The 21681-nt window shown below is 46.2% G+C and overlaps 2 protein-coding genes across 2 annotated transcripts; one reads left to right on the forward strand and one right to left on the reverse strand.

Annotated features, from left to right (window-relative positions):
* Nucleotides 1-532: 532 nt before the first annotated feature.
* Nucleotides 533-9204, reverse strand: Ufc1 (Ubiquitin-fold modifier conjugating enzyme 1). The gene is made up of 5 exons (XM_089548764.1): nt 8771-9204; nt 5192-5323; nt 3663-3739; nt 1230-1320; nt 533-734 (listed from the first exon to the last, which is right to left on the reverse strand). The coding sequence occupies exons 1-5, from the start codon at nt 8891-8893 to the stop codon at nt 648-650; spliced, it is 510 nt and encodes a 169-aa protein (XP_089404890.1). The 5' UTR covers nt 8894-9204; the 3' UTR covers nt 533-647.
* A 1765-nt stretch (nt 9205-10969) lies between these two features.
* On the forward strand, nt 10970-14334 carry LOC149340021 (dual specificity protein phosphatase 18-like). Its single transcript, XM_089548763.1, has 2 exons — nt 10970-11399; nt 11986-14334. The coding sequence occupies exons 1-2, from the start codon at nt 11322-11324 to the stop codon at nt 12574-12576; spliced, it is 669 nt and encodes a 222-aa protein (XP_089404889.1). The 5' UTR covers nt 10970-11321; the 3' UTR covers nt 12577-14334.
* The last annotated feature ends 7347 nt before the right edge of the window (nt 14335-21681 follow it).

Genomic DNA, 21681 nt, shown 5'->3' on the forward strand with positions numbered 1-21681 from the left:
GAACGGTGTTGTCGAGCTGCTGCCTGATTGCAAGCGACTGCTGGTTTTAGTCCCCTTTCAGAGAGCTCTAGCTAATCGTAGTTGAACGTTCCCCCGATAGGTGAGCTACAGTGTTATCTACATGGAGGAAATAAGGTTAGGAGCACACTTACACACAGAGGAAGTGCATAAAAAGCTTTTTATAGCTCCAAAATTTGGTGTCTAAACCCCTTTAAGTCGAGACACGCATTGACCTCTAATTCTTCATAAAAACAGGATGACAGCCAAAGGAGAAGCACAGATAGAAATGATATCTCGTTTTCTGCTGCTACATGCTCATTTATTTAGTATGTGTGTATAAGTATACGATCAGGTTGCAACAGGCAGTTTTTAAAAAGACTTGCCCGTCCAATGTTTTTACTAGGCTCCTGGATCTATAGTGTGCATTTTGTAAACATAAAGTACAATAATTCAGCTCCAATGTTCAGTCTCTCAAAAGGCCTCAGTGATGGAAAACCTGTGACTCTGACACAAGGGTGTTTCAGACAGAAAGTAGAAATATAAGCATATATTTGTCATCCTGCAATAGCAGAAAAAAAAAGTACAGCTCTTTCATCTCTTCGCCCAACATCACGGTGCAAACATGGAGGCCATCCATTACAGCAGGGCTAGGAATTCGTCTGTGTGTCATCCTTGTGCTTGATCACACCCTTCTGTATAAGGTCTGGGATCTCGACAGCCAGCCATGGACCCAGCTGCAACAGAAGGGACGCATCACACAATGTTGCCTATCTGAACAGCTTGAACGTACTAGCCCCTGCACTGCACAGGCTAGCTTCGCGTTTCCATTTAGCACAGGTAAGTGCAAGCGTGCTTTGAAGCTATACCAGCAATTGCAGCCAAAAATATGAGGCAAGCCTACAACAGAGATTCAGCTTTCTTTCAAAAACATGGCTTTGAGAGCCCTTAGCTGATGTAGCTAGTGCTACCGAGTCGAAGTGGCCTGCTGTAATTGACCAAATACAGTTACGGCGAGTCGTCTAAGCTCTGCCGTTACAATTTGCTGGACACGTGCAGCACTGAAATTCGCGCTCAGTGTCACACCAGCCAGCATGGACAATGTGTGCATGTCAAGTGCACAGGACCAAATACTTGTGCATGCCATGGCTAGAAAGTGCCCTATTTCCATGTGAAGCCATCTGTAGGAACTAAAGGTTGTCTAGAATGGATGAGCCATCATTCCTACTCACCCCGAGTGCCATAGCATGGGCAATGCCAAATTTGGGCACATTCCTTGCCCACAATGGCTTGAAATGGTCAGTCAGGCAAATCTTCCCACCTCTGAAAGCAGCACAAGCACAGTGGAAGAGTTTGGCCTTTTTTTTTTTGATATCGCGTCCGGCATACCTCCCACTTCGAGTCACGTGAGCTACGCGCAAAAGCCAATGAAGAGCCTCAGAAGGAGCGCCATGCCAACTCAAGAAGCGGGGAACGAAGGGCACGACCGAAACGTGGAAGCGGTCACCATATTTGCGTATGTCCACAAGATGTCATGTCAATTACAGTCCCAGTTATTTTCCATAAATCCCCAAATCACCTTTTCTGTAGTAACCTGTTTCAGGTAACCATCCTATTTCTGTTCATATTTTAACTGTGTTTTGTGTTTTTTACGATTGTATTTTTTTGCCATGACTCCCCTCTGTACTGCTTTTACTGAAATTGTGGGTAAATAAAATTAAACAAGATATGCTGGTATGGAACAAACAACTGCAGCTGCTATAACCATTATGCCACACATTCAAAAGTGCTATACTTCTAAGATGCCTTGAAAAGTTTTATTTAACGAGCCAGCAATAAATCAGCCTAATAAAAAGTGTTTCTCACACCAGTGTTATATTTAAAAAAGAACTGTGCTGTGGAATGTGGACATGGCTTTTTGGCTGTGTAGCAGATCTGCAGGGAGATCTCAGCTCTTTCGTTCACTTGTGTTTTACGATATGTTGAGACAAAGAATATGAGAGCGGCCTAATATCTGTGCAGTTCTAGAGTGCTCTTTTTAGTTTTCCACAAATACTCATTGAAATTTTGACTAGCTCTGCTCTCCAGTCCGTTGCACTAGGCACATGGCACCATCAATGACTATCTACTCGAGTGGCGCGTTTCACAGCAGCTGCCGCATATATACCGCACTAAATTCCTCCGCTCTCACCATTCTTCCCTTCCTCCCATGGTAACCACCCTCCAAATGGTTCCCGTGGTAACCATCCCCCGGTTGAGCATTCCTGGGCAATCCCCATGCCTTCCTCCTTGCACACTAGCCACCCTCCGGTTGGTGATTCTTCCGTTCTCAACTCACCCTCCCCTTCCCATGGGAACCAACTGGGAGGTGGTTCTCGCTACACCCTCCTCCTTCCAGGGTAACTACCCTACAGGTGGCATCCGTGGCAACCACCTACCTGCTGCGCCTCCTTATGTTCTTGCCATATTCTCGTTTCACCATATTCTGTGCGCGGTGTCCTAAGTGTTTCTCTGCTCCGCTTGGACTCGCGTCCTTTAACAGAGTCTAACGTTCTGGGGCCTTGGGCTCAACCTTCCAGACAACGGAAAGCGGTGAAAGCGCTCCTGACTTTCTTAAGGGACTCGGGGTTGCATTCCCGCCTATAATCTTTAAGTTTTCAGTGCGCGCCCTCTGTCCCTGTGACATGGTGGTCGCTGGACACTTAGAAAACTCATTTCCTTGCCGCTCTTTTTCCTTTTTTCCCCTTTGTTCCCCTCCCCAAGTGTAGGGTAGCCAACTGGGCATCGCCTGGTTAACCTCCCTGCCTTTCCGTCCTTTTCTCTCTCTCTCTCCTTTCACAACAGTAACCATTCCCTTGTTCGGGATTCTTCTATTCTCACAATATCTTCCTCCTTCTATGGTAACCACCCACCGGTTACGGCTTCCTCCACTCACATCATACTCTCTTTCTTCCACGGCACCCGCCCTCTGAGTGGTTCCCATGGCAACACACCAGCCTGTTACGCCGATGACTACTACAACATACTAATACTAAAACAACGCGAAACCCGGAAACAGCGCTTAACAGCTATTGCTGTAAAAGAAAATGGCTTATTCAGGCAAGATTCATTTTTTGACTGAAAAACGCTGGTAATATGGAGACAGCCCGATAGTTACTAGCACTGTTGTTGTCCCTTCCCATGCAACTAATGCAAGAAATGCAAGTACAAGAATGCAACTAGACTCCAATGCCAGATTAAAACATGTTCAAATTACCAGCTAATAAGATCAACAACGCATTACACAGGTATGACCCGAAGACCTTCAATGCCCACGCATCTGGTGTTCCTGTGACATCTGTTAGTCGTAGAAAAAAACTCTTAGAGGTGTGACATATACCTGTGCTTTGCCTGTGTATGTTTAGAGTGTTAAGAACGTGTAGCCAAAATATACAGGCAATAGCATAGCTGCAGTTCTGACTGTTCACCAGAAGCTTCATTGCAATATACTTCACAACAAAAGATAAAGGTGGGCAGGTCACTGGCACTATTAAGCACAAGTCATTGTCATTTATGAAAGGCATGCAGCCATTCAATTAAGCTGACTGCAAGCCAGAAAGCAAGTGAACAGAATTTTGAAAAATAAAAAACACATCAATTATGTGCTGTATTTTAGGCATGCTCACCGATACATCTTGGCGGTCTTGCCATCCAGTGATGGCAGTGCTATTTCAGGAGCTGTGGTTGGGTATGTCACTGCAATCTGTGGATGCAGAGGCATGAAAGAAATTCAGTGCCACACACATTTGCTATATACAGACTAGAACACAGTGTCAAATGAAGTGCAGGCAAGCCTCTTGAGTTAGGCAAATTAGTTATTCTGTGAACTGCTACCAACGGCATTGAAAAATTATTTCTCCAACATGTCCTTTCTGTCAAAGCCACTTCAGTGGCTCACTGGCTCACTTGTATGTAGACTTTATAACATTTTGGCCATATTGAAATACGTTAGCTGTGATAAAGGTAAACCTGTGACCTTGTGCTCAGCAGCATTAGGTTGCTGAGCACAAGGTCACAGGTTTACCTTTATCACAGCTAACGTATTTCAATATGGCCAAAATGTTATAAAATCTGTATAACATTGGTGCATGTTAAAAAACCTCCGGCACTCACAAGCAACTCCATCTATTACAGTATGCATCAAGGCCTAAATGCTGCCTCAGAATGCCAGAATTCATTAATCAATCAACAAATCTTTTCAGTCAGAAACCTTGTACATTCCTGCAGAAAAATAAGGCTTCAGCTGCTGTGTTTACCCCTAAGGAATGCAATGCGTTATGTGGTGTGCACACATATAACAAGACAGCTTTATCTCTAGCAGGAAATGCACTCCACTGATGTTATACTGTGCAATGTAAAGGCTAGCAGAATGAATGAGCAAAAAACATTTTCTATTGGAACAGCATGCAGGAAGAAACAAGACAAGGAAAACACCAACATCAGCTAGTCCAGCTTCCTATCGTTGACAGCAATGGATAGATAAAGGCGCAAGGAAATTAATACTTCTGCTAAGCTCAATGATTCAAATTCCGTGCTATCTACTTGCTCAAGCATGTCTTAATGAAAGCAAAGAGCCAAACGACTTGTGCTTTCAACTTGACTTTAACGTGAACAGATACTGATTAGGACCATTAATAACTACTGCCACCTCACAACCTCACTGCAGCCTTGCACAATACAGGCATTCATTTGCCAAAATGCTCACCAAGGAGCTGAAAATGTGCCTCTGGCTGCATGTGGACGTCAGGGCGCTAGCCAATAGTAATCATCAGCAAACAAAAACATGACCAGCCATTCATCAGCTGTGCACATAGCGTCAAAACAGTTTCCCGCTCACCACAGACAAGTCTTGGCACCAGCGTATGGTAACAGCAGCTCATGTTTTTTCACTTCAAATTATTTTGGGTGAGCATATCGTAATTAAGTTAATCTGCACCAGTAATCTGCAAACTGTAGCAGTTTCAGCCATACATGATACCAAAAATTCCATTAGGGAATTGAAGGTCCACACAACATTATTAGTCAAGAGATAGCAATTATTAAATAACAAACCTCTTTAGCTGCTAAGATCACAGCCTTGAGAACATAACATGACAAATATGTAATATACATCGTTACAGAACTTTGGGTGCAAAGAGGAGGGCGGAGCACTTACATCAAACTCTATGTCAAACTCGTACTTGAGTAGTTCATGGATGTACCAGCACTTCCCAAACCACCGGGTGCCATCCTTGTTGGACTCTAGTCGGAACCAGTCATTATCGCTGTCCTTGTTGTTCTGCACATACTGCACATAGAGCAAGGGACAGCAGGTTTGTCTGCTGACTATACAGCATCCACAGGTATGAAAGAGCAAAACAGCAATCAATGAGTGCACTTATCGAAAATCCAGACCAGCCAAAAGTAAAACCTCCACAATGTAAAACCTCTACCTCCAACCCCCTCCGCCTGCCCCCGTCACAAACACACACTTGTTTAGTGTTGGAACATGTAATCCATGTTTGAAGATAGGCCACATATTTCCTCGAGATCACATGTGCCAGGATTCTCAGGAACAAAGGAGAAAGAAATGTTTGCAACATACATGTAGTTGGTTTCACACGTTCTTGCCTACACCATGGTCATTCTAAAGACAACAATGCGATGTTCCTCAAGAGGCAAATGTGTACAAATAACCCCTGGTGGTCAGACTTGTGGCTTCGTCAGCAACAGCGTGTAAAAAGGTAAGAGCGAGCACTCTGCGCCAGTGCTCACATAAAAGCAAAGTTCGAAATACAGGCACTCATTACTGTCGCCAACCGTACACTATACAGCTAAGTCACAATTCGAGAGGTAGCGCGGTACAAAAAGTGTAGAATATAAAGCTGCATCATGCAACATGGCACAAAGATGAGGTGTGATAACCAGACCAAAGAAATTCCAACGGTCTGCTATTTTGGATCCTGAACAAGCTTACTTTATCAAGAGCCTTGCAAAACCATGCTGCACAACTTATATTTCCAGATTACTCAAGTAACCCTAGCACCACAGCATCAAAGAAAAAAGCAGAGTTAGATCACTGTAAAACTGCCCTAGCACCACATATCTGTAGACTAGACTACCATCCTTCCTTTCATGACAAATTCCTTCAGTCATCACCAGTCATAACGCAGTGGTGACCTAGTGGGTCTTAGCATTCGCCTTGCATGCGAGAGGTGTGGGGTTCGATCCCCAGTGCCGCTGGGTACCGTGGTGATACAGCGGGTACAAGCTTCCCCTGGCCTGGTGCTCGGCTTCAATCAGGGTGAACTGCTTGGGAAATGGGTACTTGACCCCACCTTGAGTATACAAAAATAGCTTGCGTCATGGCGTTCTTTGGCCGCAGATGCCCTTGTGCCACAAAAATTCACCAATCATCATCATCAACACCCCCATCAGTCATGTTGCCACGTCATGACCACCCATATAAAGTCATAAACACATTTACTTCCACTCAACCCGCATTGCATGTTCCTTCGTACAGTACACATTATGAGAATGAAATGCTTTATCATCAGGCACTGCCACAGAATCTGACCGAACAAAGTTCTAAGAACCAAAGCACTCATGTATCACCACCTAAGCATATTTATTCCCCAATTTTGTGATTTTTGAATGCTTCTTTGCACTTTGCTGTTTTGTTTTCTCATTGTGCTAATGTGTTACCTGTTCTGATTTCTTTGTCATTTTTATCGGTAAAACTTTGTGTTGTGTTTCATTAACTTTTTTTAATCAAGGTTAATACAGTGACCTGTGTTTTTATGTTACCAATATGCCTCTGTACAACCGGCCAAATCCTAATCTAGCGTGCGCGACGGCCGCTTTTTCTGCGCTCCTGCGCTTTGCGACGAAACAAACTTGCGGAAAGCGCAATATTAAGCACGGGCTTAGTGAGCCTGTGCTTAGATTTTGTATTTTCGCAAGTTTGCTCCGTCATAAGCTGCAGGTGCACGTAAAACGCGGCCGTCACGCACGCCAGCTAAAGATTTCGCCGGGTGTACACCTCTTCTCCACCTATCCCCCATGTAATATATATCATCGAAATGGTGGGATATGGGAGTATTCTGAATGAATGAAGTAATAAATTGAACTGAACTGAACTTAATGAAAAAAAAAAGGGGGGGGGGGGGGGGAGCACTACTGCAGGAAATGCAAGAATAGTCTTCTGGCGGGCTAGTTGGTTCTTTTCGTTCATGGTTAAACTGCGCGAAGGAAACAAGGACAGAGACAGAAACACACGTACACACTGAGCGCAGAACTTCCAACTTTTATTCGAAAAAGGCTTCGGGCATTAGCTTTTATACGCACTAAACAACCACCACATGACACAGCCGGGATAAAAACCGATAAGTATTGACAGTAACGTGTCCATGATGCGCCGACCCGCCAGAGCGCCAATCTAAACTATACCAGTGTGTGCAAGCTTATGCACCATTGATACCTAGATACAAGGAAAAAGAAAAGGGAGACTGGAAGATTAAGATCCTAAAAGTGAAGATAAAACGAATACCACCAAAGAGGTCATCAACAAAACGCTGTATTACTAGCGCAACCTACTCAGCAATGGGATGAGACGCGGAACAACAGTAATAACAATTAACGATGAAGGAGCAAGGCCACTAAAACACGTAGGCTGAAAAGAACTAAGAAAAACACACGAGAGGCTAAAACTGTGAAACTGAGAGTGAAAGATGGAGACAACGAACAACAAAGGTAAAGGCGACGCGAGCAATGAAAAGGCGACACCAGGCTAAAATCTATGAAGGATGGCAAAAAAAACAACAAACAACAAGAGTAAAGGTGCAGGGTTAAAATGGACGGTTTAAAGTGTTGCCTTCTAAAAACGAGATTTCTTTATCAGAAAGCATAATGGACGGTGTGCTCACACAATTCTTCGAATTCTTTGCGATTAGGAAGGCCTCTATTATCTCCCTTTCCGTTTTGGTTCTAGCCGTAGCGGGGAACTCTGTGCTTTCGAGAAACGGTTGACAATCACTTTTCTCGCACTTACAATGTAAAGCTAAATTTCCTCCTGAGTTGGTAGAAAGATTGCGAACATGTTCAGCCGCCCTCTCATTAAAACATCGCCCAGTTTGTCCGATGTACATCTTTCCACAGGATAATGGCACCTGATAAATAACTTCTCTGGCACAATCAGTGTACTCAAGGCTGTGATTTGAGGTGCATCTTTGCTGCCTATCGTCTCGGTTTATGAATGCACACAGTTTAGATAGCTTGCACGGCGCCGCAAACACGAGTTGGACACCGTATCTTCCTGCTACTTTCTTTAAATTGTGAGACACTCGGTGCAGGTAAGGCGCATGACACACACTGGTTTTCGGTCTTTGTTCGTTTGGCGGTTCGCATTCTTCATCCTCTGTAGCAGACTCTCACAGAGCACAAAGCACAAAGCACAGAGTTCCCCGCTACGGCTAGAACCAAAACGGAAAGGGAGATAATAGAGGCCTTCCTAATCGCAAGGAAATGCAAGTTTGCCAATGGTAACGGTTCGCGTCTTGACCCATAGCATCGGAATGAATTCGGACATTTCCACATGAAAAGCCAGAAATGAGCCCCTACACCACTTGGGTCCAATTCAGCCTCGTGCAACTAGACTGGACATATGTTAACGGGGCAACTCGCGCTGGCGCACTTTAGGAGCGTGCGTGCAGCGGCCCTCTGCTAAACGTTCGCCATCGTTGCACAATAAACTCACCTTGATCAGCGCCTGGTACTCCTCCTTTAGTCGTGTGGGCCATAGATCCTTGTCGCGCGGGCCGGCTTTAGTTTTCAACAACGGGATACCGCTCAGGGTCTTCCTCGTAGCGTCGTCGACCATTGCTACGTGCCCCTGTGCTAGCGACTGATTTCAGAAACTAAAAAAAATAAATGTCGGACGTTTGATAGGCGTTACGCCAGGCAATATTAACAGGTGTCAATACTTGCGGTTACGCAAGTTTTTTCTTCCTCCATGCATGCAACGTATGTCCAATCCCACAGATTATTAATTATTTAGCCGGCGTCCCAACATGCACGTATAAAGAACAAGCAGTTGGCAGTTGTAAGCTGTTACAGTTTGCAGCGCCGCTTGTCGACTGTTATTTATTAGTGCATTTGAAACAACAAACCTCTAGCTGCGCAAAAAAAAAGCTTTTTTTTTTTCCCCGGCAGATAGCACTTTCATAGCATTGTTACTAGTACACTGTAGCATTGTGAAAATATTATTATAGTTGATGTATCAGTTACATCAGTAAGTGTGCCGATAGGCAAGGGATAGAGCGTAGTTCCGCGCGCCTCCGCCCCATGACAACAAAACTGGCGCTGCTGTTCTCCGCCCGGCGCTTGGGTGTGGATCGTCTGCTACTCTTCGCGGTCGCATTTGGCTTTTCGCTCACCCCAATTTTGTCTCACAACGTTACTTTTTGTGTTCACTATTACTAGACACTAGGGCTGAAGCAGATATTTACTATTTTGCAATTAAACGCTAAAGGTAAGAGAGAGCAGCTACTTTATTTTCTTGTTTCCGTCGGCTCCAGCACAATGCAGTTCGCAACAGACCCAGCGCTTTATGGTAAAAATGAAAAAGCTTATAACGAGCTTAAAACCGGCAGGGAAGAGGCTTAAATTTTCGTTGTTTTTTTGCCGTGGTGTCCCAAATCGTTTAGAAAATGGGAGTTGTCCACTATATCTGGTTAACAAGTAGGTACCGCCCTGCGTGTGAATGCAACTTCGAGTTCATCGAACGGAACTACACATTTGTTACTGAAGGTAATACTTTTAGACTATCAAAATCATTTTCTACGTAGCATATGCCACGCAGCGCAAACGCTATGGGGAGTACTAGCGTTTTTACCGCGGCCACATATGCACCTGCGTGAAAATGGGAGCTTTTCCCCACCTGTTGTTTTGGAAAGTTTCGCGATTGCTTGCACATTCTCTCGCTCGATTAGTGTGGCAAAGAAAAGGCGAGTTTGCCTGACCACTTAGCTTTTTCCCGCAGCCAGCTAGGGTTACCAAAGGAATTGAAATTAGTGGATGGGGTGTTCAAGGCAGAGGAGAAGCGCGGTAGTCAATTTTATTTTTATTTGTGTCGATGATGTGCCGCGTAGGAATCACAGTGTTATGACGAACATTTATGACAAAAATGAGCAAATTTTCCCGTCGTGGGCAAAAAAAAAAATGTTCTCAATAGTACATGCAGGAAAACAAAGTGGTGAGGTCTCCCCCCCCCCCCCCACACACACACACACTTAAAAAAAAAACTAAAGAAGCGTATTCCTCATTCGCTTCTATCGTATTTACGTATAAACTCATATTATATCAATCATTTCCGAATCGCGAAATCTGCGCAAATACAATAAGGTTACATGATTTTGTAGACATTTTAAGAAGAAAACTAAAAGAAATATCCCGTAATAAGGCCGAGCTGAACGGGTTGGATATTCCAGACTCTGCATCCCTGACGCTATTAAGCACACATCTCTCTCTCTTTCCCTTGTCCAGTTTACTCGCACGAAGTCATGCTCAGGTGAAAATTATTGAAGTAAATCGGCTTCATACATGCATAGCAAAAGCCGGAGGAAGCGGCGCTAACCGGGTTTTCGCCGGTGGCGCCACCGCTGCGTCATGAAATAAAGGACGCGCGCTTCCATGCGCGCTTCCCCCGCCGATCGGCACACCTACTTATCTAAACTACTTATACTTCGCCTAGTTGACCTGCCTAAGCTTGGCCTAAGCGCATATTTTTCTCAACACAACTCAGATGCGTTTAATAGTATGACAATGTTTCATTGAAGCGGTCCATACTGAGGTCCATGGAGGAAGGAAAACTGAGGTCACTGATAAAGGTGATGATAATGATGAGACCCAAAAGAACAAAACACAAAAGAGCAGCCAAGCCAAGCCTCGTCACGGTACCCGTAGCCAATAATAGCCAACGAGTCAAATCCGTCGAATTTTCTCTTCCACATCCATTGAATGGAACGAGAAGGTTGGCTGTTGGAGCTTGCGTTCTGCGGCGAATGGGTCGCGTTCGGAATCTGGTGTAGAACTGGATAAGCTCTTCACGAGGCCGCAGTGTTTCCGCTTAGAGCTGCGCTGGCTGCACTCTCACGTTCCTGCACGTTCTCACTGAGCGTCGAGGAGAAAGAAGTGGTCTCCGAACGTAGGCCTGGTCGGCAGCGGAGGCCATTCAAGAACTGATCAGATACCATGGGCCCGTGAGCCCCGTGCCCGCCTCCCCATGACTGACGGCAGCTACCCCAGCAATGGCTCAACAAGCCTTTGAGCCGAGGTTTAACGAGCGGTTCCCTCTGTCCACGGTTCGGCACCGACTTTCCCGTGAGGTGCGTACGCTTGTACGGACGTCGACCCTGCTCGGTCCTACCGGGATGTTCGTGGCCTCCATTGTTTTTTTTCTTCCTAACATGCATTGGGTGCAGGTCACTTGCCGCTTACCAATGACGTCGCTTTCAGTTTTTGTCTTGTTTATTCGAATAGCGTTTTTTTCTTTTTTTCATTGGCCGCCGCAGCTTTAGTTTCACTTCGATACTTAGCCCACCGGGGCACGCAATTTCTTCGTCGTAATATTTTAATTGCGAAAGCTCCAGAATTGATGAAAAATAAAAGGTGATCTCGACAGTAGGTGAGAATGATAGCAGTGCTGCTTTACCATGCGAGTAAGCAGGCCATAGAAGCGAACCGGTGCAACTTGAATGGCTGCCCCGACTGCAAATTACCAGCAGTGCTTCGCTAGCTTTAGTGTGGTACCGAACAGACGGCACAGTACGTCTCGCAACCGCTGAAGTGCGCACGTTCTTTCTCTCGTGAAAGCAGTTGCGCGCGCGGACTTGGGCTTATGAGGGGCAAGTCGAGCGTGACCTGGCTCGACAGTGTACGCCGTGTGCCCATAGGCAGTATCCGTACGCGCAGGTGTCGTCAGCACTGCTGCGGAGGATGGCGTTCAACATCATATCCCAGGTGACCGACTACCTGTACCTGAGCGGGTTCCGGGCCATCACGCTCAGCGCGGTGCGCACCATCGGCATCACGACCATCATCAACTGCAGCACCGATCTGCCCGACATGCCGATCGGTGCGGACAACATTGAATTCCTGCGCGTGCGGGTGGACGACTCTCCGTACTTCGACATGTCCGCCTACTTTGAGCCCATGTCGGAGCACATCCACAACGTGCACATGCGCGGCGGCCGCGTGCTCGTGCACTGCATGGCGGGCGCCTCGCGCTCGCCCACGCTCTGCCTGGCCTACCTCATGAAGTACCACCGCATGCGGCTGCGCGACGCGTTCCGCTACCTCAAGTCGCGGCGCCCTGTCGTGCACCCGAACAACGGCTTCTTCCGGCAGCTCATCGACTACGAGATCCAGCTGTTCGGCAACTCGAGCGTCGAGATGGTCGAGATGCCCAACCTGGGTCCCGCGTACGGACTCATCCCGGACATCTACCTCGAGGAGTGCAAGGGCCTGATCTGGTTGCACAGCATCAAGGGCATCGGCCAATAAGCCCCCCGCAGAAGCCAGCGCTGCCATTATCCAGAACACTTACCCTTCGGGCACAATTTAAGCATACTGCTCATTGGAACCGGCTGCACTAGTGGAAGAACGATCTGGATGGAGGACATTGGACGACATTTGCCCCAAAGCCGAGCAGAGTTGCTTGCTGGGCCATCCGAGGTGCAGCAAGACCTAACAGCAGCATGGCCTAGTCTAGGGCAACAGTGACTGCAGGCTAGCACTCGAACTCGCAGAAGCAGCTCACGATTGGACAGCAAAAAAAAAAAAATACCGACTTGCCCACTTGGGCAGTGCAGTATGTTGTATTGTAGGTAGCCTAATCAAAAGTGTTTGAACTGATGCTGAACAAAATTGCTGGTGCAGTTTGCCCCAAACTTCACAATGAAACAAAGTAGCTGCAGACTTGTTTGCTGCTCCTAAGTATACTTTCTTAACATTGCTTTGAGTAGTCTATGTGACCAAAGAAGACAGTCAAGTGCAGTGGATGAACAGAACATGCATTTTAAATGGGGACTGGCACCTGCAGTAGCCTTCTTGATGCATGATCTGTTGGATGCATAGCATCATGCGTGCTATTGCATACTTAAGCTTCTAGGCCATCTATGGTGACTCATCAAAATTCGGCAAAACCTTTACTCAGGTCGCTAGAAGGCCCACACGTGGCTCTGAGCGAGAAGTGATCATGGAGGAGTGATCATGTTATGGGTCTCAGAATCATGTACATGATGTCACTAATTATCCTATAAAAGTCTTTAATAGTTCACTGGCTTTAAATGGCCGGTTTCTTTCTGCCATTGCATTTATGCATCTATGCTCTATCCATTCCAATATGTGGTGCTGCTGAAAGCGTGCTTTGGTGACACATGAAATTATGCATTTGTTCAGAAAAAGTGCATTCCAAACTCTGGTTACTGAGATAGCAGTGCTGCTTCTGCAAGGGTTTCTTTCTTGATGGGGAGCCTGAATCACGAGCTGAACTATGGCCTGAAGAGCATGCCACTAGCATGGTGACACTCGTCAGACATTTCAGTAGTGGGAATTATCCCATACGCGACGCAGGGGTGTTTGGTGGGACAGTGCCGTGCATGTCAACGTGTATCAAATGAAAATGTCAGACTGTGGCCCACACGTGGCTCTGAGCGAGAACACCTCAAGCGAACAATCAGGATGCATCTTGTGACCGGCAGGTCCCGTGCCTTCTTTTAGTGAGGAGTGTCCTGAATGATCACTTGTGTGTGACTGCACTCAGCTGCTGAGAAAAAAAAAAAATTCATGGCACTTGGGAGTCTGCATGGCCCAGCAGGCCATAATGTGGAATACTACTTTCAGCAGAATCAACAAATTGCACGGTGATAATTGCGTCCTGCATGTTGGAGCAGTGTCAGGTGCTGGATCTGCCAAAGATGCCCGTGTGCTGCTCGATATCCAGCCTTGCTGTGATTGTGGGAACTATGCAATATATGTTGCGCACAACACATGCATATTCTTCCCATTGCCTAGTCATTTTCCTGTTCTTTGAAAAGAAAAACCCTGTGATACACAAACCATTCCCATTGAAATTCGTATTGTACAGTGGCACCGAATTTCTCCCCACCTTTTTTTGTCTGCGCAGTCAAGCGCACTGCCTGTGGAGTGGAATCTCTGGAATGTACTCAACATGATGGCATTTGCTTCAAGAAGTACACAAGAGCACATGTTGAGAACATCTTTTCTGTCTTTTAAGACATTAAAATTTTTGTTGTTGAACAGAGTGTGATCCGTGTCCAACAGGAAAGCATACATGCAAGACAAAACATTTCTATTATGGTGAAATTCTGGGATACCCTCCAGAGGCTGGGAAATGGAAAATTTGTCCAGTGGAGTGGATATTGGAATTGCAGGTGTGTGGCAACCGTGGAGGATTTGGTTCTGCTGTTAAAACTGGAGAGAATGTTTTACAGTAGTGATCAGAAACAAAGTGGAATCACGTGCATGTCACCAGATGCAAACTCTTTCCGTACCATGGGAAAAACTGGTATATATTGTGTACATTCTTATTACCTTTGACTGCAGAAAATTGTTAAACTAGCATGCAACAAATTGAAATAAAGCTAAATAAATGTACTATTTGATGGCATGCATTACAGATTGAAATGTTACAGTAAATAATGAAGTTTTATTCCTTCGCTAAAACTTTAGTGGAAACTATGGTAAATATTTAGCTACTGGCTTATAATGCAAAAAGTAAAAATATTTCAGAAATTTTTGAAACATACAAAATTCTCATTTTTTTTTTTTTCATAGTGAACATGAAAGATTCAATGCTTCGATTGACAAATACCTCTAGCTACAAAAACTGTTCCCTCATAGAAGCCTATTTTTTGGATGTGTTGCAAAATCCATTTTTTCTTTCATATAGGTTGACAGAAAAAACTGGAAACTACAAGTGCATCTACTAAGATCAATGCTCTTCTGAATGATAGACATTAAAAGTAAATGCGGAATTGTAACAGACAAGAAAAATTGTAAAATAGAAAAATATAGTGAAGATGACAGCAAAACTTTCAAAGAAATGAGAATATCATGCAAGAAAAAACTGGCAAATATGCATCTTCTGCACGAAAATATTGTGTCAAAATGGCTACAGGCTACGCATAAAAATGAAGTTGCACTCGGAAATGTGTTCAGCTACAAAGGAAAACCTTCACTAACCATGGCTGACATGTCACTCTGAAACGGCTCCTCAATGTTGAAAAGGTGTAACATGCAACAAGCAGTAAAATGCCTTATGGGCATTGACCTGGGAAGAAAGGCCAGAGAACAAGCTGGCATTACTCCAGTAGAAATTCACTCACAGAAGCTAGACGGCGTTCTTGGAAGTGAGCAAGGCAGTGGACGACTTGCTTCTTCACTTGCGGGCTTTCTTATGGGTCATTGCATTTATTAATGCAGCAGCATTATAATGGCCATGAGAACACAAACTCATTGTCCACCTGTTGATGACCAGCCTCCAAGGAAACAAAAAAAATTGCTAACTATACTAATGGCCATGAGCGGGATTCGAACCTGTGGCTGGCACGGGTTCGAATCCCACTCAAGGCCATTAGTGTGGTTGCTTGGTTGGTCATTTTTGTTGTTGCTTGCCATCACAGCAGCCTTCCACCCCGTGTGTTGAACTGCCAGTCTCCCGCGCCATGCTTTGGGTACTGTCGTCTTCAACTTTCATCCATGTGCAAGTCAATCCAAACACAAGAGTTCACTGGCTCTTGCATCTGCAAGTCCAAGTTTGAACGCGTGGCCAGTTTTGTGGGACTGCTTCCAAATGCAAGAACATGGGGGTACTTGAACCCAAAACAATACCCTTCTCCAAAACAGATAGAGTCACTAAATAAAGGCACAACGAAGCGCCATTTGACGAGCGTGGAGTAAGTGGTATGGAACGGCGGAAGATTTGGAACCACTGCAGCAGGATAACAAAGAACTTAAATTGTCTTGGTTGGTGTTATTTGTGGGAAACTACTTTTCCCTTGCCCGCTCGAGGCGCTTAGCGCTCTCTCCTTGGGCCCGCCGCTCACTTTCCCTCCCCAGCGTACCCCGGAGCGACTGCGGTGACATAGAGGGGTTGGGGGTAAAGTCCCAGTGTTGTCACGTGGGTGGTCCTTTCCCTGCCCCCTCGGGTTTTCCGGCGGCCGTGCAGGCAGCACACAGGGGCAGCGGGAGAGTTGAAAGGAAGACAGGATGCAGCGTACGAAGGAGACAACTCCTTGCGGCCAAGGTGGCCCAAGTTTCCCGTGCCTGCTTCCCGTATGCAACCAAGGAACGCAATCATATATGCATTGGGAGTTCCCAATAAACGGTCTGCCTGCGGGCTATTCCTCCGTGTGTTGTTCTTAGTGACCACGGCTGTGGTTTGAGTTAGCAGAGTGGCACTAGCTCTGAGTGGAGGGTCCAAATTGCGCTAGAAACCCCACAGTGTGAAGGAACCCAGTTCAACACAAGGCACTTACCAAATCGGGAGCTCGCATGCTAATCCCTGTGAGCCCAATAGCATCGTTACATTTCGCCACCAGTTTGCATCACTGCACAGCGAAAAATTGACAATTGGTTTGAAAGGACATGGCGCAGTAATTGTGATGTGGGGGCTAGGTTCTTTATTCCGGCAGAATAGCTGTGTCTGTAGAGACAGCGTTAACCAATCCTGGCCACATAATGAAGGCACAGAACAATGGCGGCCGGAGCACTACGAGCATCCGCATAGGTGGCACAAAAGATTAGTACAGCAGTAGTACTAGAAAACAACACTCTTTGGCAGACAGCCGTTTTGGGCTAGTTTCTTGAGGAATTCATCACAGCTAAATTTGACATCCTGAGGCTCACTGCTACTCTAGCATTGAAACGTGGAGGCTAACAAAGAGGGTTCAGCTTAAGTTAAGGACAACGCAGCGAGCTATGGAAAGAAAAATGATAGGTGTAACGTTAAGAGATCGGAAGCGGGCAAAGTGGGTGAGAGAACAAACACACGTTAATGATATCCTAGTTGAAATCAAGAGGAAGAAGTGGGCTTGGGCAGGGCATGTAATGCGAAGGCAAGATAACTGCTGGTCCTTAAGGGTAACAGAGTGGATTCCAAGAGAAGGCAAACATAGCAGGGGGCGGCAGAAAATTAGGTGGGCGGATGAGATTAGGAATTTGCGGGAATATGGTGGCCGCGGCTGGCTAAGGACAGGGTTAATTGGAGAGACATGGGAGAGGCCTTTGCCCTGCAGTGGGCGTAGTCAGGCTGATGATGATGATGATGATCACAACGCTCCAAAAAAAATGACAAAACTGAAGAGGTTTGCATATCGGTTGATACCGGGGTTTTTTCCATGCTCCCCAGAAAAATTGGCACCATGCTCCTCAGTCACACACCAAAATTCATCGCTTTGTAGCAAACTTACAAATTACTTCTGAACTGAAAGTTGAATTCTTGAACAACATAACTTATAGAGCAATAAGTCAGAAAGTTCATTGGTAGCACTGAAATAGCGCGCATTATCTATGGGTCATCGGCAATTCATGCTAGTCCTCATTTGTCCGCGCAGGACACCATGCTGCAGCTTACCACTTGCACCTTTGACCCAGCCATCCCGGACCACACAAAGGCCATCCTTAGATCGTGTTGACCATCAGGCAATCATGACGGCCCTCTCCCCACTTCATACATTGGAGCTTTCCTTACTAACCGCTCAGCTGAGGTCTACTTTGGCCCACACGCATCACCTCGTTGCTCCCTCAGAGGAATCGGAACCCCCCGGGGCTCCGTCCTCTCCCCTTTTCAACACAACCATGATCCCCTCGCCTCGACCATAAACTAACCACAATAACAAACCTCCAGCACACCCTCTATGAAGATGACATCACGCTGTAAACCACCCACGGTAGTGCTGGAGACAGAGGACACACTGCAAACCGCCACCACATAACACAAGAACATGCCCGATGCGTCGGACTCTCGTGCTCCCCAGAGAAATCCAAGCTCCTCATCCTCCGCCCCACCACCCGTAATACTCCCATAGACCCCATAACCGTTGCTCTGGACGATCGCCTCATCCCGGAGGTCGACTTTTTCTGGGTCCTCGGCCTTCATATCCAAAACAACCGCAGAAATAGCCCACCATAAGGAAACTCAAGGAGGTGATGGGCGAGATCTCGCTCCTCATCTGCAGAGTTTTGGGCCACTATAAGGGCCCGGGAGGATGACCTATGTTGTCTCATTCATGCCTTTATCCTCAGCCAATTCCTATACACGCTCCCGTACCTGACTTAGGAGTGAGATCACCTTGGTCGCGGTGAAAAGCACCGTGTGACTACCACAGGAAGCCACATCAACACTCTTGGCGTTCACATCCCGGCTAACGACCCCACACTCCTCTCCATCCCACGCCCTATCCACTCCAATATCCTCGTAAAACCCCTTTCCAGAAACATCCACCTGCAACACCATGAGCCCCACCGCCAAGCCCTGGCAAAGGCGCACTACAAATACATTACAGCTCGAGATGTATATGCTGTATGGATGGCCCCGTGGTGGGCCATACCCTTCAATCTCTTGCTACTTTCCCCCTCCCATTGATCACCCCCTCAGAAGTGGTCTAGGAAGTAGCCATCACCCTACACAGAAGCTCGCTATATTCTCACATTCAAAAACTGCGCTACTAGATTTCGCATGCGGGCGAGTTCATGCATGCCGGGAACGCATGCCGGGAACGCATGCACACATTCAGGGAGCTGACTCAGGCCTACCGTGCCGAGAAACAACTCTATCCCCGCCCCATCTCTCCCTTGACAATTAAAATTACCACCAAACACTAGGGCGCCGCCTCCAGACGCGAACCCTCCCATCCCCTTACATTATGTCCCGTATACCACCAAACCCTCAACAACCCCTCATGCAAACCACCCTGCCGCAACCATCGCCCACTCCTATTCCAGTGCTCGGTGGGGCCTACGAAGCCTTAATCCTGACTATAGAGAATTAGTTCACTACAATTCCAACAGTAGCGACTCTCTCCTCCCTTCGGCCGCTTTTCTTCTCCAATCTCCAATGTCACTCTCCCAGTGGCTGGCGCACTGCGCATGGCATGCTTCAGCTGCCTGTGCGTGCGAGACGCTGGGCAAGGGTCAATGGGATCGCTTGTTGCTTCGGATTTCCTATCAGTTATTTTAAAAACTGTGGCATGCAGACATCATGACGGCTTTGTAAATGCCAGACAAGACTGACGGACAGGTATCGCTCTTAACAAAGCGACGACCATGCAGACACTGTCTAAACACCGCGTTTCAGTATGACTGATATGCACTGAAGCAGAGAGGGCAGGAAATGTACCAGTACAGAAAATTGCAGCGTCACCAGTCTAGGGCTGCGGACAGAAGGCATTACCCGAGGGTTGATGTCTGATCGATAAATATGAATCTACGTGGTTCTAATGATACACAGGCCAATTATAACATGTCATTTGGTTGCCATATGCAGCAAATGCACCAAGTGTCGCATAATTTACTCATTTGCGATCCACAAGAAGACGCTGGACAAAGCAGGGAAGAGTGTAAAGGATTCGCATTTATTTTTTCACAGCAATCAACGCTTACTAAACCACTCATTCAAAACAGGGTCTTTAATTTCCTTTTTCCATACTTTCGTAGTATTACGGATTCGAACTCGTATTCAGTAAAATGGAGCTGGAAGACAACACGATCACTTAAAAATATGGCACCAAGAACACATTACTTTTAAGGCTTTCAGATCTCCAAAGAAAGTGAATTTGCGGTCATGCTTTTCATTCAAAGCCGGCTGTAAACTAAGGTTAATCAATGAAAGCAATTTTCTGCTGTCGCAGAGTGGAATCTATATTTAAAAATGGGACAAAACCAGTACCTGAAGCGCATGTGTGACACGTGTAAATATACAGGGTAAAAGTGCAAGTACAAAAATATTTTCAATGCTCACTGGATTTACGGTTGATGCAAAAGCATGTATTTCATTGGGCTTCACTTCTCAGCTCCTGTTGCCTACCTGCTGCCAAGTAAAAGGTTACCGCTTTGCAAAATTAAGAATATCTGTGACAAGTGAAAAAGCAAATTCACCACATTTTATAACTGCCACGTAAACGTGCAGATGTGACAAGAAATTCAGGGGGCACTTTGGCTCTCTAAAGTGCTGCAAGGAGAAAGCGTTTCCTGGCGCACTGTTTGTTTTATTTACTTTTTATTTTTCATATTTCGTTTTTTTTGCTCTTTTTATTTTCATATCATTTTTATTTTGCTTTTATTTCTGTTTATTTTCTTATTTTTATTTTATTTTTTGTTTTCTTTACTTCTTTCCTTTTATTTTATTTATGAAACCCATGCATTCACTAGATGCGCCTTTATTCATGCTCGAACCTTGAGCCTTCGTGGCAGAGTGGTAGCGTCTCCGCTTCAAATGCCAAAGGCCCTGGTGCGATCCCCCGCCCTCGACGCAGTTTCTATTTAAGCAGTGACGCCGAAAGGTGGACAAATCTGCCGACGCGTCTGCTAACGACAGTATGAGGCATTAAAGGCTTTCGCCTTAAAAGACAGCTTACCTCCCACAATGCAGTCCTTTCCATCGGAACAGAGTCCTTCCTACCAATGTTGTGCAGCCATGAAGAATGTAGAAAACTGAAAACCCTCGTCTATTCAGGGCACTTTGTGTATAGCATTTTGTGCACACAAATACATGTGAAACAGCGCAGGCGGAGCAGCTGCAGAAAATGCACGAGGTTGGTAAATGGCGACTGAACGAAAAAAAAAAAGAAAAGTTTGACACGTGCTTGACACATGACAGATACATCACGAGGTGCGTTCCGTGCCTCACAGCCAGTGGCAGCACACGAGAGGGCTGCTTGCTTCTCTTCTCAGGCAGTTAACGAGGAGGAAAGCATCGGGTGGGGTGGGGAAACGCAGAAAAGTTCCAAAGTTATCGTTACTTCGGGTGGGGTGGGGAAACGCAGAAAAGTTCCAAAGTTATCGTTACTTCGGGTGGGGTGGGGAAACGCAGAAAAGTTCCAAAGTTATCGTTACTTCGGGTGGGGTGGGGAAACGCAGAAAAGTTCCAAAGTTATCGTTACTTCGGGTGGGGTGGGGAAACGCAGAAAAGTTCCAAAGTTATCGTTACTTCGGGTGGGGTGGGGAAACGCAGAAAAGTTCCAAAGTTATCGTTACTTCGGGTGGGGTGGGGAAACGCAGAAAAGTTCCAAAGTTATCGTTACTTCGGGTGGGGTGGGGAAACGCAGAAAAGTTCCAAAGTTATCGTTACTTCGGGTGGGGTGGGGAAACGCAGAAAAGTTCCAAAGTTATCGTTACTTCCCGAACACTAAGGAGCTTTACTGGGGCCTGGAGCACCTCACCACCCAGCGACTGGAAGATCCTGCCGCGCTCTGAGGACCTGTTCCGGACTGCAGGAACATGAACGTTTGAGTGTAGCAGGGCTGTGCGGTGGCCCAGGGGCCTGCGTGCCCCAAACTCCTAAGTTTGAATAAAAAGTTTTTACTACTACTACTACTCCATGCTCAGTGGGCACAGTACAGAGTTAAAGGACTTACTAGCACAGAT

The sequence above is a fragment of the Amblyomma mixtum genome, chromosome 6, assembly GCF_055824585.1.
Source record: "Amblyomma mixtum isolate Tamu chromosome 6, ASM5582458v1, whole genome shotgun sequence".
NCBI lineage: Eukaryota > Metazoa > Arthropoda > Arachnida > Ixodida > Ixodidae > Amblyomma > Amblyomma mixtum.